At 40.0% G+C, this 16,170-nt stretch overlaps 1 protein-coding gene across 6 annotated transcripts; it reads right to left on the bottom strand.

Moving 5' to 3' along the window:
* Positions 1 to 2,803: 2,803 nt before the first annotated feature.
* On the bottom strand, positions 2,804 to 12,912 carry hmg20a (high mobility group 20A). 6 transcript variants are annotated; one of them, XM_053885579.1, is made up of 9 exons: positions 12,837 to 12,912; positions 11,585 to 11,665; positions 10,768 to 10,977; positions 9,923 to 10,055; positions 8,649 to 8,689; positions 8,284 to 8,359; positions 7,982 to 8,197; positions 5,161 to 5,293; positions 2,804 to 4,883 (listed from the first exon to the last, which is right to left on the bottom strand). In XM_053885579.1, the coding sequence occupies exons 2-9, from the start codon at positions 11,645 to 11,647 to the stop codon at positions 4,880 to 4,882; spliced, it is 876 nt and encodes a 291-aa protein (XP_053741554.1). In that variant the 5' UTR covers positions 11,648 to 11,665; positions 12,837 to 12,912; the 3' UTR covers positions 2,804 to 4,879. The 6 variants fall into 6 exon arrangements, with proteins under 6 accessions (XP_053741554.1, XP_053741553.1, XP_053741551.1 ...); XM_053885578.1 differs by lacking the exon at positions 12,837 to 12,912 and adding an exon at positions 12,521 to 12,571; XM_053885576.1 differs by lacking the exon at positions 12,837 to 12,912 and adding an exon at positions 12,447 to 12,505 and having other exon boundaries at positions 8,284 to 8,356.
* Between the last annotated feature and the right edge of the window lie 3,258 nt (positions 12,913 to 16,170).

Below are 16,170 nucleotides of genomic sequence, written 5' to 3' on the forward strand. Positions count from 1 at the left end.
GCGCTTTGCATTTTCCACTGAGGCCAAAAGAGCCAATGGACAGTAACAATAAATAGAATGGTTCCATATCTCTCACAAGATTTATTGTTGATGAGGATTATGAAGGATAGAGTTGATTACAGGGAGAGGCCACACCAATGTAATGTCGGTCTCAACCTGCAGCTGCAAACCACATTCGTCTTCCACTCCACATTCGTCACACTCCCAAAGCATCCAATAGCCACTATTTTCAAGTGTACTTTTGCATCCAATTTTGGATTATTCAATTATTTATCCAAATTTTGTCTGTTCAAATTGTCACTTTCGAGCACACCTCAAAAGAGCAGCTGCATATGTACGACTGCAGTACTTGAGGCATCACATCAGATGACATGGCGTGGATGTCATGAATTCATGTGAACTATAAGCATGACATAGATGTTTTACTAAAATGATCAATCTTAGTATGAGGACGTATGATTTCTCGTGTCAGACGAGCTACGCTCGGTACATTTTCCATCAGAGTTTACACATTTTTCAGAGGTGCTGTCAGAAATCCTGAGCTGGGTTTGAAGGCTTATTCTGCCATGTTACAAATATTTAGCGCATGTGTATCTCCATGCTCTAATCCATGAAACACGCAACCTCTGCTTTAAATAACCGCTTCTCATTGTATATCTGATTTCATTTGTCAGTAATCTTAGTCTATCCAATTGTCATTAGTTAAAAGAATCTTGTCATCATCTGGACTTCCCCCAAAACCGGTATTTTTCTGTGGAAGAGTTGACTCAAAAAAAAGTTATCCGTTCAAAAACCTGTTGAGACAAAACAGATCTAGGTGGACAGCTCAAAATCAAATGCCGGGTTTAGAAGTCCACTCCAGGCACAGTAGAATGGGAGTTTATATACTGTGTCACTAGCATATAAGGAGGCCTTGGTTGAGTGCCTCAGCTGCTGACTTCACACCCATCACTCATCTTTTCACTGAGTCACTGCTTACACTTGTGGCGTATGGATGGCACTGGTATCTGATGTTACGTTTGTAACTAGGGGTGAAGAATATCAGAAGATGCGACAAACAACCCTTTCACTACGTCATCATCAGCAAATTCATCATTTTTCATTCTGTGGGAAAATCATACAAGTATATTATCATGTTATTAACAAGTTAATCACCTAAAATTCATGTAGACTGAAATAACCTGGTAGTTTGAAGTAATAAACATAATACCAATACATTGTGTAACTTAAGTAATCGATTCAAACATTTTTGGTTAATGAGTTAGACGGTGAATTTGTTGCTCATTTTATTCATGTTTCATGATTGCCATTGTCTGGTTCTCCAAGGGTTTGGTTCATCAGTCTATTTCAGTAAATTTTCTTTTAGCTTTTTCACCTCAAGACAATGGGTGTTTTTTTTTTTTTATAAGCAGTTAATGTTTGTTTGTTGTATAACCATATCAATGATACGTGGATGATTTATAACGCAGTATCACAATATTTACTCACAGGGATGATAAGTCTTTGTGGTTCACAAAATAATTTATTATCTATGAATAAGCATTTCTGAGATGAGCTCGGCAACACCTCACTCTCATTTCTACCCATGACGATTTAGACATTCTGTAACCTGTAACTTATATTCAAAGTACATTTAACTGAGTGATAGATCTGTTGTGAGAGTTAAGATGAGTTGGACATAAAGCTAGGTACTAGCTGGAGAGAAGCGGTATGGAGCTGAGTACACGTCTGCCATTGACACAGAGAATACATGTGTCAAGGAGAGAGGACCAGTGAAAACTGATTAGTTCATGAGTATTTGAGATCAGTCAGACAGAGTGCTGGACAGACATGATAGCAGTTGAAATACTGTAGAGTGTGCAGGCAGGGTGGAACAGGTGGGGACGACTGTCAAGGGGTACATGTGTCACAAGAGCGGCAGCCAGCTTGAAAGGGAAGTAATGAGACCTGCTATGATGTACAGTATGGGATAGAGCCGGGCTCACTTTATGTGCATTGACGAAGATGAAGGGACGTCAATTCGAAAGACAGAAGAAAAATGATCTTAACAGTAACCACAATTGTGTTACTTTGTAAAATATCAACCCCAATCATCTCTCAATTTTAAATATGCTATTTTATTATAATTCAGATTATTTCCTTTTACAAAAATGTATTTCAATATGTGCAATATAAATCATAGATACTTTTCAACTGGTAAATATCATAAGAGACCTATGGATAAAACATGACATTGTTTTTTTGTCAAAATATTTCATTTATGTATTCTGAGGGGGAGCATTAGTACAGACCAGTGGCTGCACGTGGCCCATGTCTGGTTTCAGAGACAGCACATGCAGAGTTAGAAGGAGAGCTGAAGAGGCTCAGATTTTCCTTGGGTGTGGCTAAAACGAGTATGTCAGAGGGACTGCTCATGGAGTAAAGTTGGGAGACAAAGTACGATGGCAAGACTAAGGTGGTTTGGACACGTGGAGAGGAGAGACAGGGAACATGTCACAGGGACAAAGAAAGTCAGTAATGGAAGAAATGGGCCAAAAGGTGGACAAACACGGAGGTTCCTGGATGTGATAAAGTATACAAATACAAAGGGAGGATGATCAAGATTGGTTAAGGATGGGGAGGCTGACTTGCTGTGGTGACCCTGACAGGAAATACTGAAAGACAAATGACCTGATTAACCACTTGAACATCACACACACAATAAGGCAATAATTACTGTTAAAAATAATTTTGTCCTCAATAAGAAAAAGAATGTTTTATCGTGATGATGAAAACTTTGAGCAACACAAACAAAAAGGTCACATTTATTTTTATTTTTTTTCTGGACATGATGGTAGAAGTTATGTTAACCAAAGAAGTTCAGAGAATTTACACACTTCAATGTTTTGGTCCTTTGAGGACTAGAGTGATGCAGTCAGTTCCACAATTCCCAGATGTGATTTTAAGTTACAGTGCAACAGTGTACGGTTTTGTTTCCACTGACTCATTTGAGAAGGAAATGCCATGTCAGCACATGACCCCTGACTCATCCCAGTGCCTTGAGTCAATCAAACTGACCTCGTCACAAAAATCTGTGACACTGCTGCATGTGGTTTATCCGTCACAACTGTACACAGGGATGTCTGAAATGCCCTGAACCACCACTCTCTGCTTTCACTGTAACCGATCTTCATGCTCCTACTGTGCATAGAAAGCAGTAGTTTTCACCTTTACTTCACAGGTGGTGGCACAGTGTTCAATGAATTGAATGTTCAATGAAAACAATAAACAAATCCGATTAGATTCTACTCTCTTTGTGTAGCACCTGACGAGGCCACTTGAGATCTACATGTAAGATTGAAAGAAGAAAATGAGCACCACCTATCAGTAAATCCATCAAAGAAACACAGCAAATGGACCTGTCAAGCATGTGAAATATTTGCTCCAGGAATGGATCAAATACTGTCTATCTGAAGTTGCCTTCTTGGGCATTGAACTGTTGCTGATGATGCTACTTAGCGTGTCAGTGCCCACCACTGGTACAGCTGCTGATTGAACCTGTCCAGAACAGCACCAAAATCCTTTCATGGACTCACAACTTTTCAACGATAGCCACAGTCATGTTAAAAAGTCATGTTAAAAGGTTGTCAGTGCCACAGTGAACAAAGGACAGCTTGACTGAAGGCCTGACTGTGAGCACCTTCAGGGGTTGAAGGCCAAGCTGCAGCAAGGTCAGAAAGAAACCTGTAACCCAACCACTTTCACACTCCAACCCGTCACAGGAAGGCAGAATACTACAGCTGACCTTTCCTACTCTCACAGTCTGTCCAAAGGAGAGTCGGAGAGTTTTTCTTTTATGAACTACATCATAAATTTGGTTTTATAATTGCAAAAGCAGGTTCAAACTATAATCTAAACAATTTATCAGTACATAAATTACGTTTTGTGTCGATCTGTTTGAATGGGACTGTCTTGAAGAAGCAGCCGATGTTCACACATCCGAACGGGATTGTCTGATTAGATGTTTCGAACGGCTGTTAAGAACAAAAAGGCATCTGAAGAGGCCAGAGTGTATAATCCACTCTAATATGTAGTTACATATAGTTCAGCTGAGTCTGCCGGCCAGCAGGAAGAGCAGCACATCAGGACCAAACACTGTTGCCTATTGTTGGACTGGCACATAGTGTATTTCGATGTTTGCTGCAGAGTGGGAAAGGGCATCAGAACTGAAATCAGCAAAGGCTTCCTCACATCCACTCAAAAAACAAATCCAAAACAATAGCAATGCTGTGATATTTCCTGACTGGGATTATCAAATAAACCGGGCGGATTATCTAAAGTCCCAATTAAACCTCAATTAGCTCCAGTTTTATCCATCTTCATCTGATTTCCTGTGGTCCACTGTGGAGGAAAGTTGGCTATTGTATTCCAGCACACAGGCCGGGAGGGCTAAATAATTACCTCAAATTCCATTCCATTACAGTACTGGCAAGTCGCTTTTTTAGTTACCGGTACCTTATATTTGTTTCTGCTGAAGATTTAGTTCCAGGTGAGATACGCGTCTGAGTATTGTGAAACAAAAGTACAACTAGAACCAGTTTATTGAAACACTTTTTTTTTTATACATGAATGAGCTAACAAATGGCACGTCATACTTCAACATTATAAAAGTAAAACTGCACAAAGTATCCAAAGGAAGATTTTTTATGAAAATATTGATGATAATGATAAAAGATGTTACTCAAGCAAAAATAAATATGAATGGACTTGTCACAAACAAAAATCTCAGTAGGTAAAATCTGTGTGAGAAATCTACTGCACGGCAAACTGACAGGATGAGTTGACATAGAACGTCAGCTGGCCGAGGCTTGTCTGAATCCAGGGAAACAGCAGAAACCAATTACCTAAAGCAGACAGAAAACACGGCAGCTTTTTAGTCACTTTGATCTTACATTTTTAGTGATTAAAACGTGGAATTATTGACTTATGTTGCCGCAAAAATGCAGTGCAGAACCTGTGTATACTGTATATGACACAACCAACATCAGCCCATTTCGGGGTGCAGGCCATTAATCTGAATGATGTTGGACAGTTGGCACCGAAAGGAACCAAATTTCACTTCAAGATGAGACGTAATCATCACGCAAGTCACTACATATATTTGTAGTTTGAAACTCTGACCTGTCTAAGCGGTTGACCACCTCCCTCACAGTGTTGATGAGGCTGTCATGCTCCTGTGGGTTACTGATAATGATGCTGTGCAGCTTCTTCATGTAGGAGTCGATGCTCTCCAGGGTGGCTGTCTCTCCGGTGCCTGAAAACACAGATGATGAAAGGTATAACATTAAAAAAAAAAAAGTACAAGTACCATGAAAAAATGTTTTCTGCAATTATGTTTCTGGACCGAAAAAAAGTCTGTGCTACCTCCCTGGTTCTGATACTTTTTTAAACTGGATCCCAGAAGGAAAGCATCTTAAAACATGACACACACACACACTTATGTCTTTGCTGAAGTGAAGTTAAGCATGACTCGTAATAACAGCTCTGTCATCAGTCAACACCAACGTCGGGGTGTTGTACTAGTGCACTGGAAGCACTGTCTTCTGTGTTTGTTGACAGATCATAACAACGGCAGATACAGGCCTGGCATGTGTACTGCATCAATTTCTGTCGATTTCAGTGGATACAGGTCAACGCCTGAGGTGGGGCGCTTTTTTGAAAATTCTAGCGAAAGTGATCTGCTAGTAAAAGATGCATCTCCGTGTGGATGTAGCCCAATAGGATCACAATCACACTAGAGGCTGTTTGAAGGTTACTTTATTGTACTTTGTGGTAATCTGAAATATTTACTCAATTTAAAAAAAAAGAAGAGACAATTCCTGCACCAGCTCAGATCTACAGACTGCCTTGTACCTCCTCCCCGCCTCGATGTAGCCACTATTTATCCGACTGAATGAGGTAGACAAAAGCAAAGTGTGTTTTTATATACCTCTTCAAGGTGGAAAAAACAGAAAAACCTTGCTGAATGCAGCAACTATTCTGTCAAAAGGACAACTGAAAAATATTTAATACAATGTGAGATGTCGCAGGTGAATCTCAAGAGAATTTGCTACGTCTGTGAAATATTTACATACTGGCCGCTTGTTGCAGGACTCCGAGACAGAGAGCACTGCATTAATGAAAGTTTCCACTCCGGACGTTTTCAAACGGTTCAGATTCAGGTGGCTAACAAACGCTCCACCTGACTGCAAAACGGTGACGGATCTGGTCATGTCTGTCTCCATCTCTGAGTAAACGACACCTAAGAAAGGCTGCTCATCTAGCTCGGGAAATTAACGATTATTTCTTAGCGTTCCAAATGTCATGCTCAGAGCGGCGGGTGTTGCTGGCTGCACTAACAGCCTGCTGCTGAGGAACCAGCGGTATCACTTTCAAGAGCCCAAAAACTCTCCATGCTCGATCAGGTGCTGGCACTTTAAATGGCGTGTTTAATTTGAAGGCGCTTCCCTGAACAGCATTTGCTCCCGTGCATGTGCTGAATCGGCCGATCATGATCGGTGACCGATCGATCGGAGCATCCCTAATTTGAACTACTATTTCGGTTGGCTCATTCATATGTTTGTGTAAGATATACTTTGTAAACGAATAACGTGACTTATCAGTGAAAACGCATTTGATGTGCTGGAACTCGGCCCCATGAAAATGTGACTGTGGAAGAGCAGGCGGGTGGACACCACAGCTAACAAGGAAAGTGATCAAATCCGGACCAAATTAGTTGAACGAGAGGGTGAGCGCTGTCCGATATCAGGGACAGCCCCACTTGGAATGTATTCTCAAATATTGTACAACATGTTTTCTGGACGAGAGATGATGACAACACTTCAGATTGGAGAACACTAACTATTCATTAGAGAAGAGCAATCTGGACAAAAAAAAAAAAGACACATTTTATAATTTTGGCAATAACAACCATTATCACAATGAATACATTTTCATTCTATTACATGTCCTAGACACAATATAGTCTCTATTGAAACTGTTTTATGTTGAAACCTATTACTGGATCATTTGTTTATGTTTAAATATAATAGTGAACTGAGTGCAGAAATGAGAAATTCAACGTTTCACATCTCTCTTTGAACTCAGTGGTGTCAGACAGACTGCTTTGCCAGTCTTACTTAGGGGTTGAATTGAGACGCCTGTCTGCTGTCTCCTTATGTTTCTTAACAGTTACCTTAAACTGTGGACCAGTCTGGACTTTCCTAGATGCTATAGAAGAAATAAAAAAAAAAGAAAGATCTGAGATCTGAAAGAAAAATCTTTTCCCAATTTTCTCTTTTAACATGTTTTTTTCATTGTTTGAAGAGTTCACTAATACTTGACTGAATCAGATTTTGTTGACGGTCCCTAATTGATGCCCGTGTCTGCGAACAGTGAACCCTAGTCGGGACATGGAAGAGGACGGCGTCGCAAATACCAAATTCCAACTGAGGCACCACGGAGCTGGAGCGCACGACCTGCCCACATGGTCTTGTCATATTCATGTATGCAAGTCCAATGCAGCAAGTGTGTAGTCTGTTCACCAAATTTATCGTGAGATGAAAAGTTCTCATTGCAAGTATTGTTTTTGGCGGTATGGGCAAGTTATTGCCCATCCCTACTATTCTTTAATACTTATAAATACATTAATTACTTACTAGTAATTATGCCATTGCTTACAGTGAACATTCGGTGAGTGTTCCAGAGTAAATGCTAGTCAATACTTTAGAATGATAACTGGCCAATATGCAGCCTACACAAATATCAATAAAAAGCAGATTTGTGGAAATAAATATAACCTAATCATAAGTGTGGCAGAAACAGAAAGTTTTCCCGCCATTTATGGATTTTTACAGTACATACTTCATCCGCATGCATGGGTGCCACTGTTACATTATTGTGAGATCTTTATTAACTTATCAAACAAATAATACGTGGATGAGACTGTAGCAGTGACTCTCACCTGGTAGAGGTATGGATGCAAAGCTGGAAGCAAGTGCCTGCCTTAGGGTCTCCAAGTGTTGCAGTAGAAGACTGTTTCGTCCCCTCTCCTGCATCACGTCACCTTCCAGTCGCTCTACCGCTCCGCGCATACTTTCCACGTGCTTCTGCAAGGCAGCATTGCGCTCCTCATACTCCATGTTCGTCTTTCGCAGCTGCCGCATCTCAGCCTCACGTGCTGCCGAAAGGACAGGAAGACGAGTCAGATTGAGTGAACTCAACATTACTTAGGAGGAGATCAGAATGGTTTGTGCATTTCATTACCTTTGCTGTGGTTGAGGAATTCCTCAGTGAAGATGGGGATGTCAAAGACTGTCCTGTCTTTCCCCTCCGTGTCCTTCTAATGATGATGAAAAGAAAGAGTTTAAAAAATGTTTGTCAGTGCATCACGCCAAACAGTCAGTCAACAGAAAAAAAACAGAACGATGGTGGCTGAATTTCTTGGCAATTATCAACAAATCAGGCTAATGTTGAAATTTTTCATTAAAAACGAACACTGAAAAACAACTTTCCTGCATTGAATAAATGTATATTACAATGAATTTGTATCATTCAGTGTGAAAGTTCACAGTTATGAAAACTAAACATAAAAGAAACATTAGTCTAATTGAGGTCTCGGGGTCACTGACCTCCAGATGGGCTTCAATGGCAACCTGGTGTCCAACATCTGCTTAAGGAGAAACAAAACACGATAGGTTGATTCACTTTTTCTTCACTACTACAGTGGACAGAAAGTAAAAGAAAGACAGAAAATAAAGAATGAAATACTTCACCTCTCAAATACAGTTTAGGCAGATATCACTGTTTGTGCGTCTTTATAAAAATTTAATAACTGTAAAAAACATGGTGTAGAATAACATGAAATCCCTCTTTTAAGGTAAGAGACAATGAAGCCAACAACTGTGTTTTTGCTGTAGTGCACAAATACTTGTGTTCGAAAAATGTGTTTGAGAAAGGTTTTAAACAAACATACCTAGATTAAGAGGTTACATTTAGTTTGACCCCTAATACAGTTGTTAACTGCATAAGCTTTGCTAATCCAAGCCACGACTGGCACTCCACTCAGCTTCAAATTTATGTTTTGTTTGAGCTGTGCGCACATCCACCTGAACAAATCAGGTAGTGCTGATGAGTGCTGCCCACATGAAACCTGAATGTTGTCCAAGGGTGGAAAACCAGCAATTGCGAGGACAGAAATGGGAAGTCAATACTCATATTGTACAAAACTCGTATAAAAAGTTACAATCTTGTAAGGAAGACAGAAAACAGGTCTACTAGGTAACAAACGGAATGGGTCGACAGAGGAATTGTCAATAACTGACAACAACAACAACCATCAGAAGAAGAGAAGGCAACTCACGATCCAGCAGCCATTATTTTACGGCCTCTACTTTACATTACATATACAGTACATTATGTATGATCATGACATTAAATGGCATGAAATCACATCAAATGAGGTGATTGATGAGCAAGAATCTGACATGCTTTTAAAATGTGTTTCTACCTCAGAATCACAATGACGGCGTCAACCACTTTCCTCAACTGAGGTTGGGTTACTTTACAATAGAATTGATTGCTCCCTCTTCAGATGAGTTTTGCTCGACATCAAAACTCAAAACAAAAGTTTTTGCCAAGATAATGACAGTAGAATGTGAACTCATTTCCCATGGTAGTAAACTGTAAATAAACTCAAATTGTTTGAAACAGTGACTGTTAACAGCCTTTGATTATTTACACATCGATTGCCTAAAAGGTTGTGCAGTGGATGCGTAACCATGGACCATTTCCTCTGTGCGTGCTTATGCTGTTCAGAATCCTATTTTTTCCAGCAGCACTTTTGAGCTGCACTCTCTGGCATGAAGAGAGCTTTTCCAAATACAATTTCTTTAAAAGTGCTTACCTGGCCGATGTCTCTTTCCTTTCTGCTTTTCCTGAACCTTTCGGGTGAAAAGCTTGTAAGCCTCGGTCTTCTGGTACTCCTCTAACTCACGCATGTAACGCTCTTTGTCCCGCTCCGCCTCATCCAGGTATCTCTGTCGAAGCAAATCTGATTAATGATTCGTAACTGGCAGTCGAGGTTCCAAATAATAGCCTTTTGAATGATTTATTATTGCTGGATAACTTGTTAACTTGTCTGTCAACTATTATTCAACAGTTTCAGTTTAACATTCAGCATGCCAGCAAGAGAAGTTGACCTCTCACATGTCCTTGAGCAAAAATCTATTGATGAAGAAAAATCTAAATCTCAGTGTGCTTTGGAGAAATTTTTGTTTCCAGGGTTCCTACAGCTTCAGTCCAGTTAAATTCCAGACTTTTAAAAAGGTTTTTAATGCCATTTGAAGTTGAATTTAACAGCAATTCATCAATAAACACAAAAAAGCCACATGAAATATGTACGGTTAGGTTGTATGAGAGCCAATTCTGTTCAGCCTCCAGGCAACTGGGCAGTGAGCCGGGGAGTCAGTGCTGTCTCCACTGAAAGTGTGTTTCATTCTTTCTTTTCCTGTTGTGTTTCAAATACTTTAATTCTGGATTCACTAGTATTTACCTTTTGATACAGACTCGTGTACAATAGAGTGAGAGGCACACGAGTGACACTTATTTGCATCGAAACAATGAATAAAGGCATGTGTTGGATTTGTGTGCGGGTGAAAGATAATAAATATTTGGATCACAGTATAGATATTCTAGAAATGCTTAATGATCCTCTACGGCTGTGTGCTCCATGACAATTTTTTTATTGACCTGCTTTTCCTCAGGGGGCAGTTTGCTCCACTCATTGCCCAGCATCCGGGTAATCTCAGGGAAGGGCACATCTGGACGCTCGGCCCGCAGCTGTTCCCGTCTGTCATTCATAAAGCGAACGTATCCTGTTAGAGGAGCTTTGGGAGCGTTTCTGTCCTTCATGGGCTTCTTCCTCTTCCTTCCTTTGGTCCAGCTGCCACGTCTGGGTTTCTGAAGAAGCACAAAATACATGAATGAAGACTATGAAGACTATGCTTACGGGAGACATGGGATCTACAACACACAGTTTAGGACAACATTGCTGAGCAAATTATGCCATGTCCTGGGTTAATTTTTCACCCTTGGTCAGTTTTCCTACTTGTGCTGTTATTACTGCACAGAAATGTGTTCTACATCCACCAAAAATACAGTTTAAAATCTGGTTGAGGTGGAGTTCAATAAAGTAGTGCATCACAGATGGTGCTTCACAGCAGTATAGGTATAATGCTGGCGAGTTGGAACTCCAAGTGTGTCAGAAGACCCGAAAGATTAAAATTTGTATCATACGGAAGGCTAAAAGCTTGATTTAATTTTCTGAATGCATGAAAACGGAGTCAATTTAGATACCACACTGGATTAATTTGCCACTGAACAAATACAGACAAGCATACACAGAAACCTGTCCAATCTTAATGAAATGGAGAAAGGACATCCTTTACAGTGACAATTGAGAATCATTGTGCTTTAGCAGGCTTCCGAGAAATTTATTATGAAGAAATAACATCACATGGCAGCCAGAACAAAGTCAAAAGCTGAACGTGGATCTATCATTCTCTACCTCGTCTCCATTTCTGCGGCTGCTGTTATCATTTCCTCTGGGGGACTCTGTCTGCTCCTCCATGACTGTTGGAAATTGGCCCTAGTGGGGAAAGAAATAAAAAAATGTCATCAGCAACATAGTTAATATTAATAGTTAAAATAGAATGGGGATAGGCACACAGGTTAACACTGAAATTGAAGACTGCAAAGAAAACGACATGTAAAAAATGCTGGTTCATTTTCAGTTTACATTTTATCTCCTGTAAACTCAACTCAGAGGGAATCATCAAATTAGGTTAATATAACTAATAAGTTCTAGTAGGTTAATTGCACAGCATTTTTATATGAAATGTACGCACATTAAATATGAGGAAAACAAGAGATAATATCCAATTTCGAAGACTGCGTTGCAAGACGTGTCGGTAAATAATGTTGAGCAACAGCGCCTCACCCAGGACGAAAGACTAGACTGCACGTGGTTTGTCATTGTGGTTGAATACCAAGATTTATCTACCATGACTTCCAAACTCGTGTATGGACACAGAGTATATTTGAAAAAAATGACCTTGAACGTTGGTCAACATATTCACGGATCCGTTTACTCGGTTTTACGATTGCGGCTCAGGAACGACACCAATAATAATAACAACCGAAAAAAACTACAGTTAAAGACACGTGCGAACTGTGTACCTAACACGGGTTTTGTCACGTTTACACCACCAACACCACGCAATGCGAGCAGGAAATACAAACTCGCTCCGTGTACGTTAAACAAACACTAATGGCTGTTAGCAGCTATCGTTAGCATTATGCTAGCGTGGAGTGGGCCGCGATCATTCAGGCAATAATCTCAATATCCAAAGTCAGTGAAATAATAATACTTTTGTGGTGAAAGAGACCATCAGAATCATAAAAGTGCAGGTCAGTGGGGCATTTTAATGAATACAGACGGTACCTTTGCGAATGATGGGTTGAATCAAAACAATGTAGCTGCAGCTGCATAGATCTATCACACATAGATCAGTAAATACATATATGAGTCACACGGCCAAGCGTAAAGTTTGACATTAATTGCGCGTTGTTACCTAAAACCTTCCATCATTTTCTCGTTATGTTATTTCAAAGCCAACGCTGAGTGTATTTACAGGAGAGATTTAGCGGCAATAAAAATAGATCACAAAGCAGTGATATAACCTAGACGTCAGCTTCGATTTTAATCTAAAAAAACAATCGTGGTGATTTTGTAGGACAAAATCGGTATTATCGTTCACCTATTGGAAGAAGGAAATCCAAAACAAACGTTGCATTCTGTTCTACTCATAATACTTCTATGGCCCCGTGTCGCCCATTCTTACTCGTGTTAAAGATAACTGCATCACTGATGCGATTACTTCCCCCTACAGAGTGCTGACGGTATTACAAAGCCACATATGAGCCACGTCAGGCTGATCGCAGTGAATTATTTATCATATACTTGACTCCAAATCAAGATATCACAAATCCACATCTGGAGGGGGTAAACCAACATTGCAGTTTAATTGATACTGATCGTTATCAGAATCAGAATCAGCGTTATTGCCATGGTCAGTGAGGATCACACCAACTAGGAAGGTGCTTTGGAATGACCCGCAATCATGATCAAAAACAAAATAAATAAATAAAATAAAATTAGTAACTAACGAATAAATGACCCTCAAACAACAAGGGTTGATCACAAATTCATATTATTATAATTACCCTGAATTAATCCAAGCCCATCCTGACAGTCTGCCATGTGGGATTTGAAGCAGAGGAAGATGAATCATAATTATTAAAATTGAGAAAACAAGCACATTCAAATGAGCTAAAAAAAGAAAACAAACAAACAAACAAACAAACAAACAAAAAAACAAAAACAGTAAATTAACTTCTCAAAAGATCATGATGGCCTCTGTGGGTTCAATCATATGGGAATAATTATATTTTACTTATGATCATATTAATCAAGTTCACTTGTTATATTGAATAAATATAATTATAATGCTTTGTCTAAAAAAGATTGAATCCAACAGACGCTGTGATATTGGCTAAGTTAACCTCAATTTGTTGAGGATGAGAGGTGTGTGTATGAGGAGAAACCAAGGAGGTATCCAACCACAGAACAGGTCCAAACAGCCGGATCTGAGCCTGAGTTTGTGAGGAATAGTACCTACCTTCCTCCAAGTGAAGCAATGTGGAAGATTAGGAACTTTCGGGAACAATGGTGGGTGAGGAGGATGAATTATGGACCGCAGAACCAAGCAGAGACCAGTCCACAAGCAGAAGCAAGCCAGGAGCGGATCAGATTATCTGCTGACAGCCACCCCCCAAAAAAGGACTGAAAATGGGCAACAATAAGAGGATTCATCAACAGTGCTCCAAACCAAGGGAAGTCAAAAGAGGGCCTGGAATCTGGCACCATGCCAACCTGGACCTCAAGTGACCAGAACCAATCAGCGGAGACTACACCATAAGATGAACTTAATGTGAATAAAAGGGTCAGGGCCAGGGATAGTGTTCGTCACTGAACACCCCTTGCGCTAAGGCTAAGTCAGGCATAGTATTTTCCAACAAGCTCCCCGCTTATTGGTTAGAAAATAAAATGTTTTTGTGATTGTGATTTTCAAAAGCCAGAGCTTTTCCCTTCCATCATTTGTCAAATATAAAGGTTGAATCCCTTTCAAAATATGATATGAAAAATGTAAGCAGACTCGTCTGACGTCAAATGTGAAGTGCACCAGCTCCTGAAATATGATGCAGAGTTTCTCAGTGGCATAAACAACTACAACAGCTGTGAAATGAACCACCATGTTAACCTTCATTCTCATAATCAGTACTTCCTCAATTACCTGGATCACAAGCAGAGGAATTATTGCCACCGCGAACGGTTTGTTCTGAAACAGTCACATGATGCAGAGCAACTGTTCAACTCCCCGGGGCAGCAGGTCAGACAGATATGCGTTTCTATTAATTCATCATCTGCAATTCAGCAATCAAAGTCGTTGCATGACAAGTGAGCGCACAAGACATTTGGAAACAGCTAGACAATTTTAATAATTTCTCAGATGCTTTACTTTCCAAATGAACAGCAGGGGAACTGTGGCCAGCTGCTGTCTTATTCTATAATATCATTTTATATTCTGCACCTGTCATGTCAATATGGCACCAAGTGTGGACTGTATATCTGCTGCCAGGACATGCTATGAAACAACAATAAGAAGAGACGTTTGAGCTCCCAAGTACCTGAGTAGTGTAATGATTTGAGTACAGTGCTGTGGTTTGTGGCTGCACCTGTTTTTCATGCATTAGTTTTCAATTAAAATTGATGTATTATACTGTGAGTCAGTTTGAAACATCAAATTCAATCCAATAATAATACATATTTATCTGTTTATTGTGTTGTGTTGTTTGAAGTTTGACTTTTTTTCGCTTTTTTATTGAGTTTTTTCACTCTTCACTCTAGCTGTTTTTTTTTGAAAAGCCTACAAGGTGTGTCAGAAATGCTCCAGGAGGTGTCACAAAAAATGTATTTCAAACCGAAACCACAAACTAAAAACACAAATTAGTTATCCCCCTGGAGCATGCATGTACTTTATTTACCATACATACCCTCTGCTTCAGGTCGTCAAGCAATGAGCACAGAGCAATGAAAGAACTTCAAGTTTCTGGTGTGGTTCCGGATTGCAGGGACACACCATCAAGGGTGGTTGAGAGCAACAAGGCTAAGATATTGTGAGACCACAGCTTCCAGACTGACAAAGAGCTGCTGGCTAACCAGCCATATAAAGTGGTGGTGCACAAAGAGCAGAAGAGGGCAGCGGTGTGGTGATGCCAGCTGACACAAACATCAGAAGGAATTGAAAGTATCGCTGGAACAGATGTGGAAGGTCAAGGTCAGCCAGTCAAAAGCTCACAGTTTCACCTATCAGGCGTTTGAAGTGTGTAAACAGTAGCTGGTCAGTCTGGCGCTACTTGTTTGGTAGAAACAAAAGCCAACATCCACAGCTGCTCATTTGTGGATCAGTGTGATCACTTGCATATTATTACATGTTATTTCTTCTTGATCAGCAAGGGAGAAAACAAGCAGACCAAACATCACTCCTTCATTAAACCCTTCAGAACTTCTGTGTCATGAACTCTGTTCAAGCTATTTCAAGTACAGCACATGCAGCTGTTTATCAATGATTGCCTTCATGTGTAAATGCAAAGCCCATTTGCATATCAACACAAATACCCATGAAATCCAGGTCATGCCTATCACAGTTTGTAACTTGTATTGATTGGCTGCTGCTTACGCTGAACTATTCATGAGAGAACAACTCCCTATGCAGAGTTAGGGGCTTCATATGACACAAGTAGGCCAGCATGCTAACTAATGAGTTATTTTCAATCAGTATGGCAGGAAGCAGCTTCTCTTTACTGTATATGCATTTCAATGTAATCCTTTCTGTGTCTGTGTGTTGGCAGTATATGAGCAGCGTGTGTGGGCCCCAGATGAAGAACAGCAAATGCCATCTTTTTTTTAATTGAAGAAGAAAAATAATCAGATTCAACAAAGGACTACATTTCAGTTGTCTAAATACAAAT

Source organism: Synchiropus splendidus, chromosome 14, assembly GCF_027744825.2.
Source record: "Synchiropus splendidus isolate RoL2022-P1 chromosome 14, RoL_Sspl_1.0, whole genome shotgun sequence".
Taxonomy (NCBI): domain Eukaryota; kingdom Metazoa; phylum Chordata; class Actinopteri; order Syngnathiformes; family Callionymidae; genus Synchiropus; species Synchiropus splendidus.

Coding starts and splice junctions, on each gene's coding strand:
- hmg20a (XM_053885574.1), bottom strand. CDS start 12,476: ATGATTCTGATGGTCTCTTTCACCACAAAA. Junction 10,056..10,767: donor TGCCCCCTGAGGAAAAGCAG/GTCAATAAAAAA, acceptor TTGCTTCGACAG/AGATACCTGGATGAGGCGGA. Junction 8,690..9,922: donor AGGAAAGAGACATCGGCCAG/GTAAGCACTTTT, acceptor TTTCTCCTTAAG/CAGATGTTGGACACCAGGTT.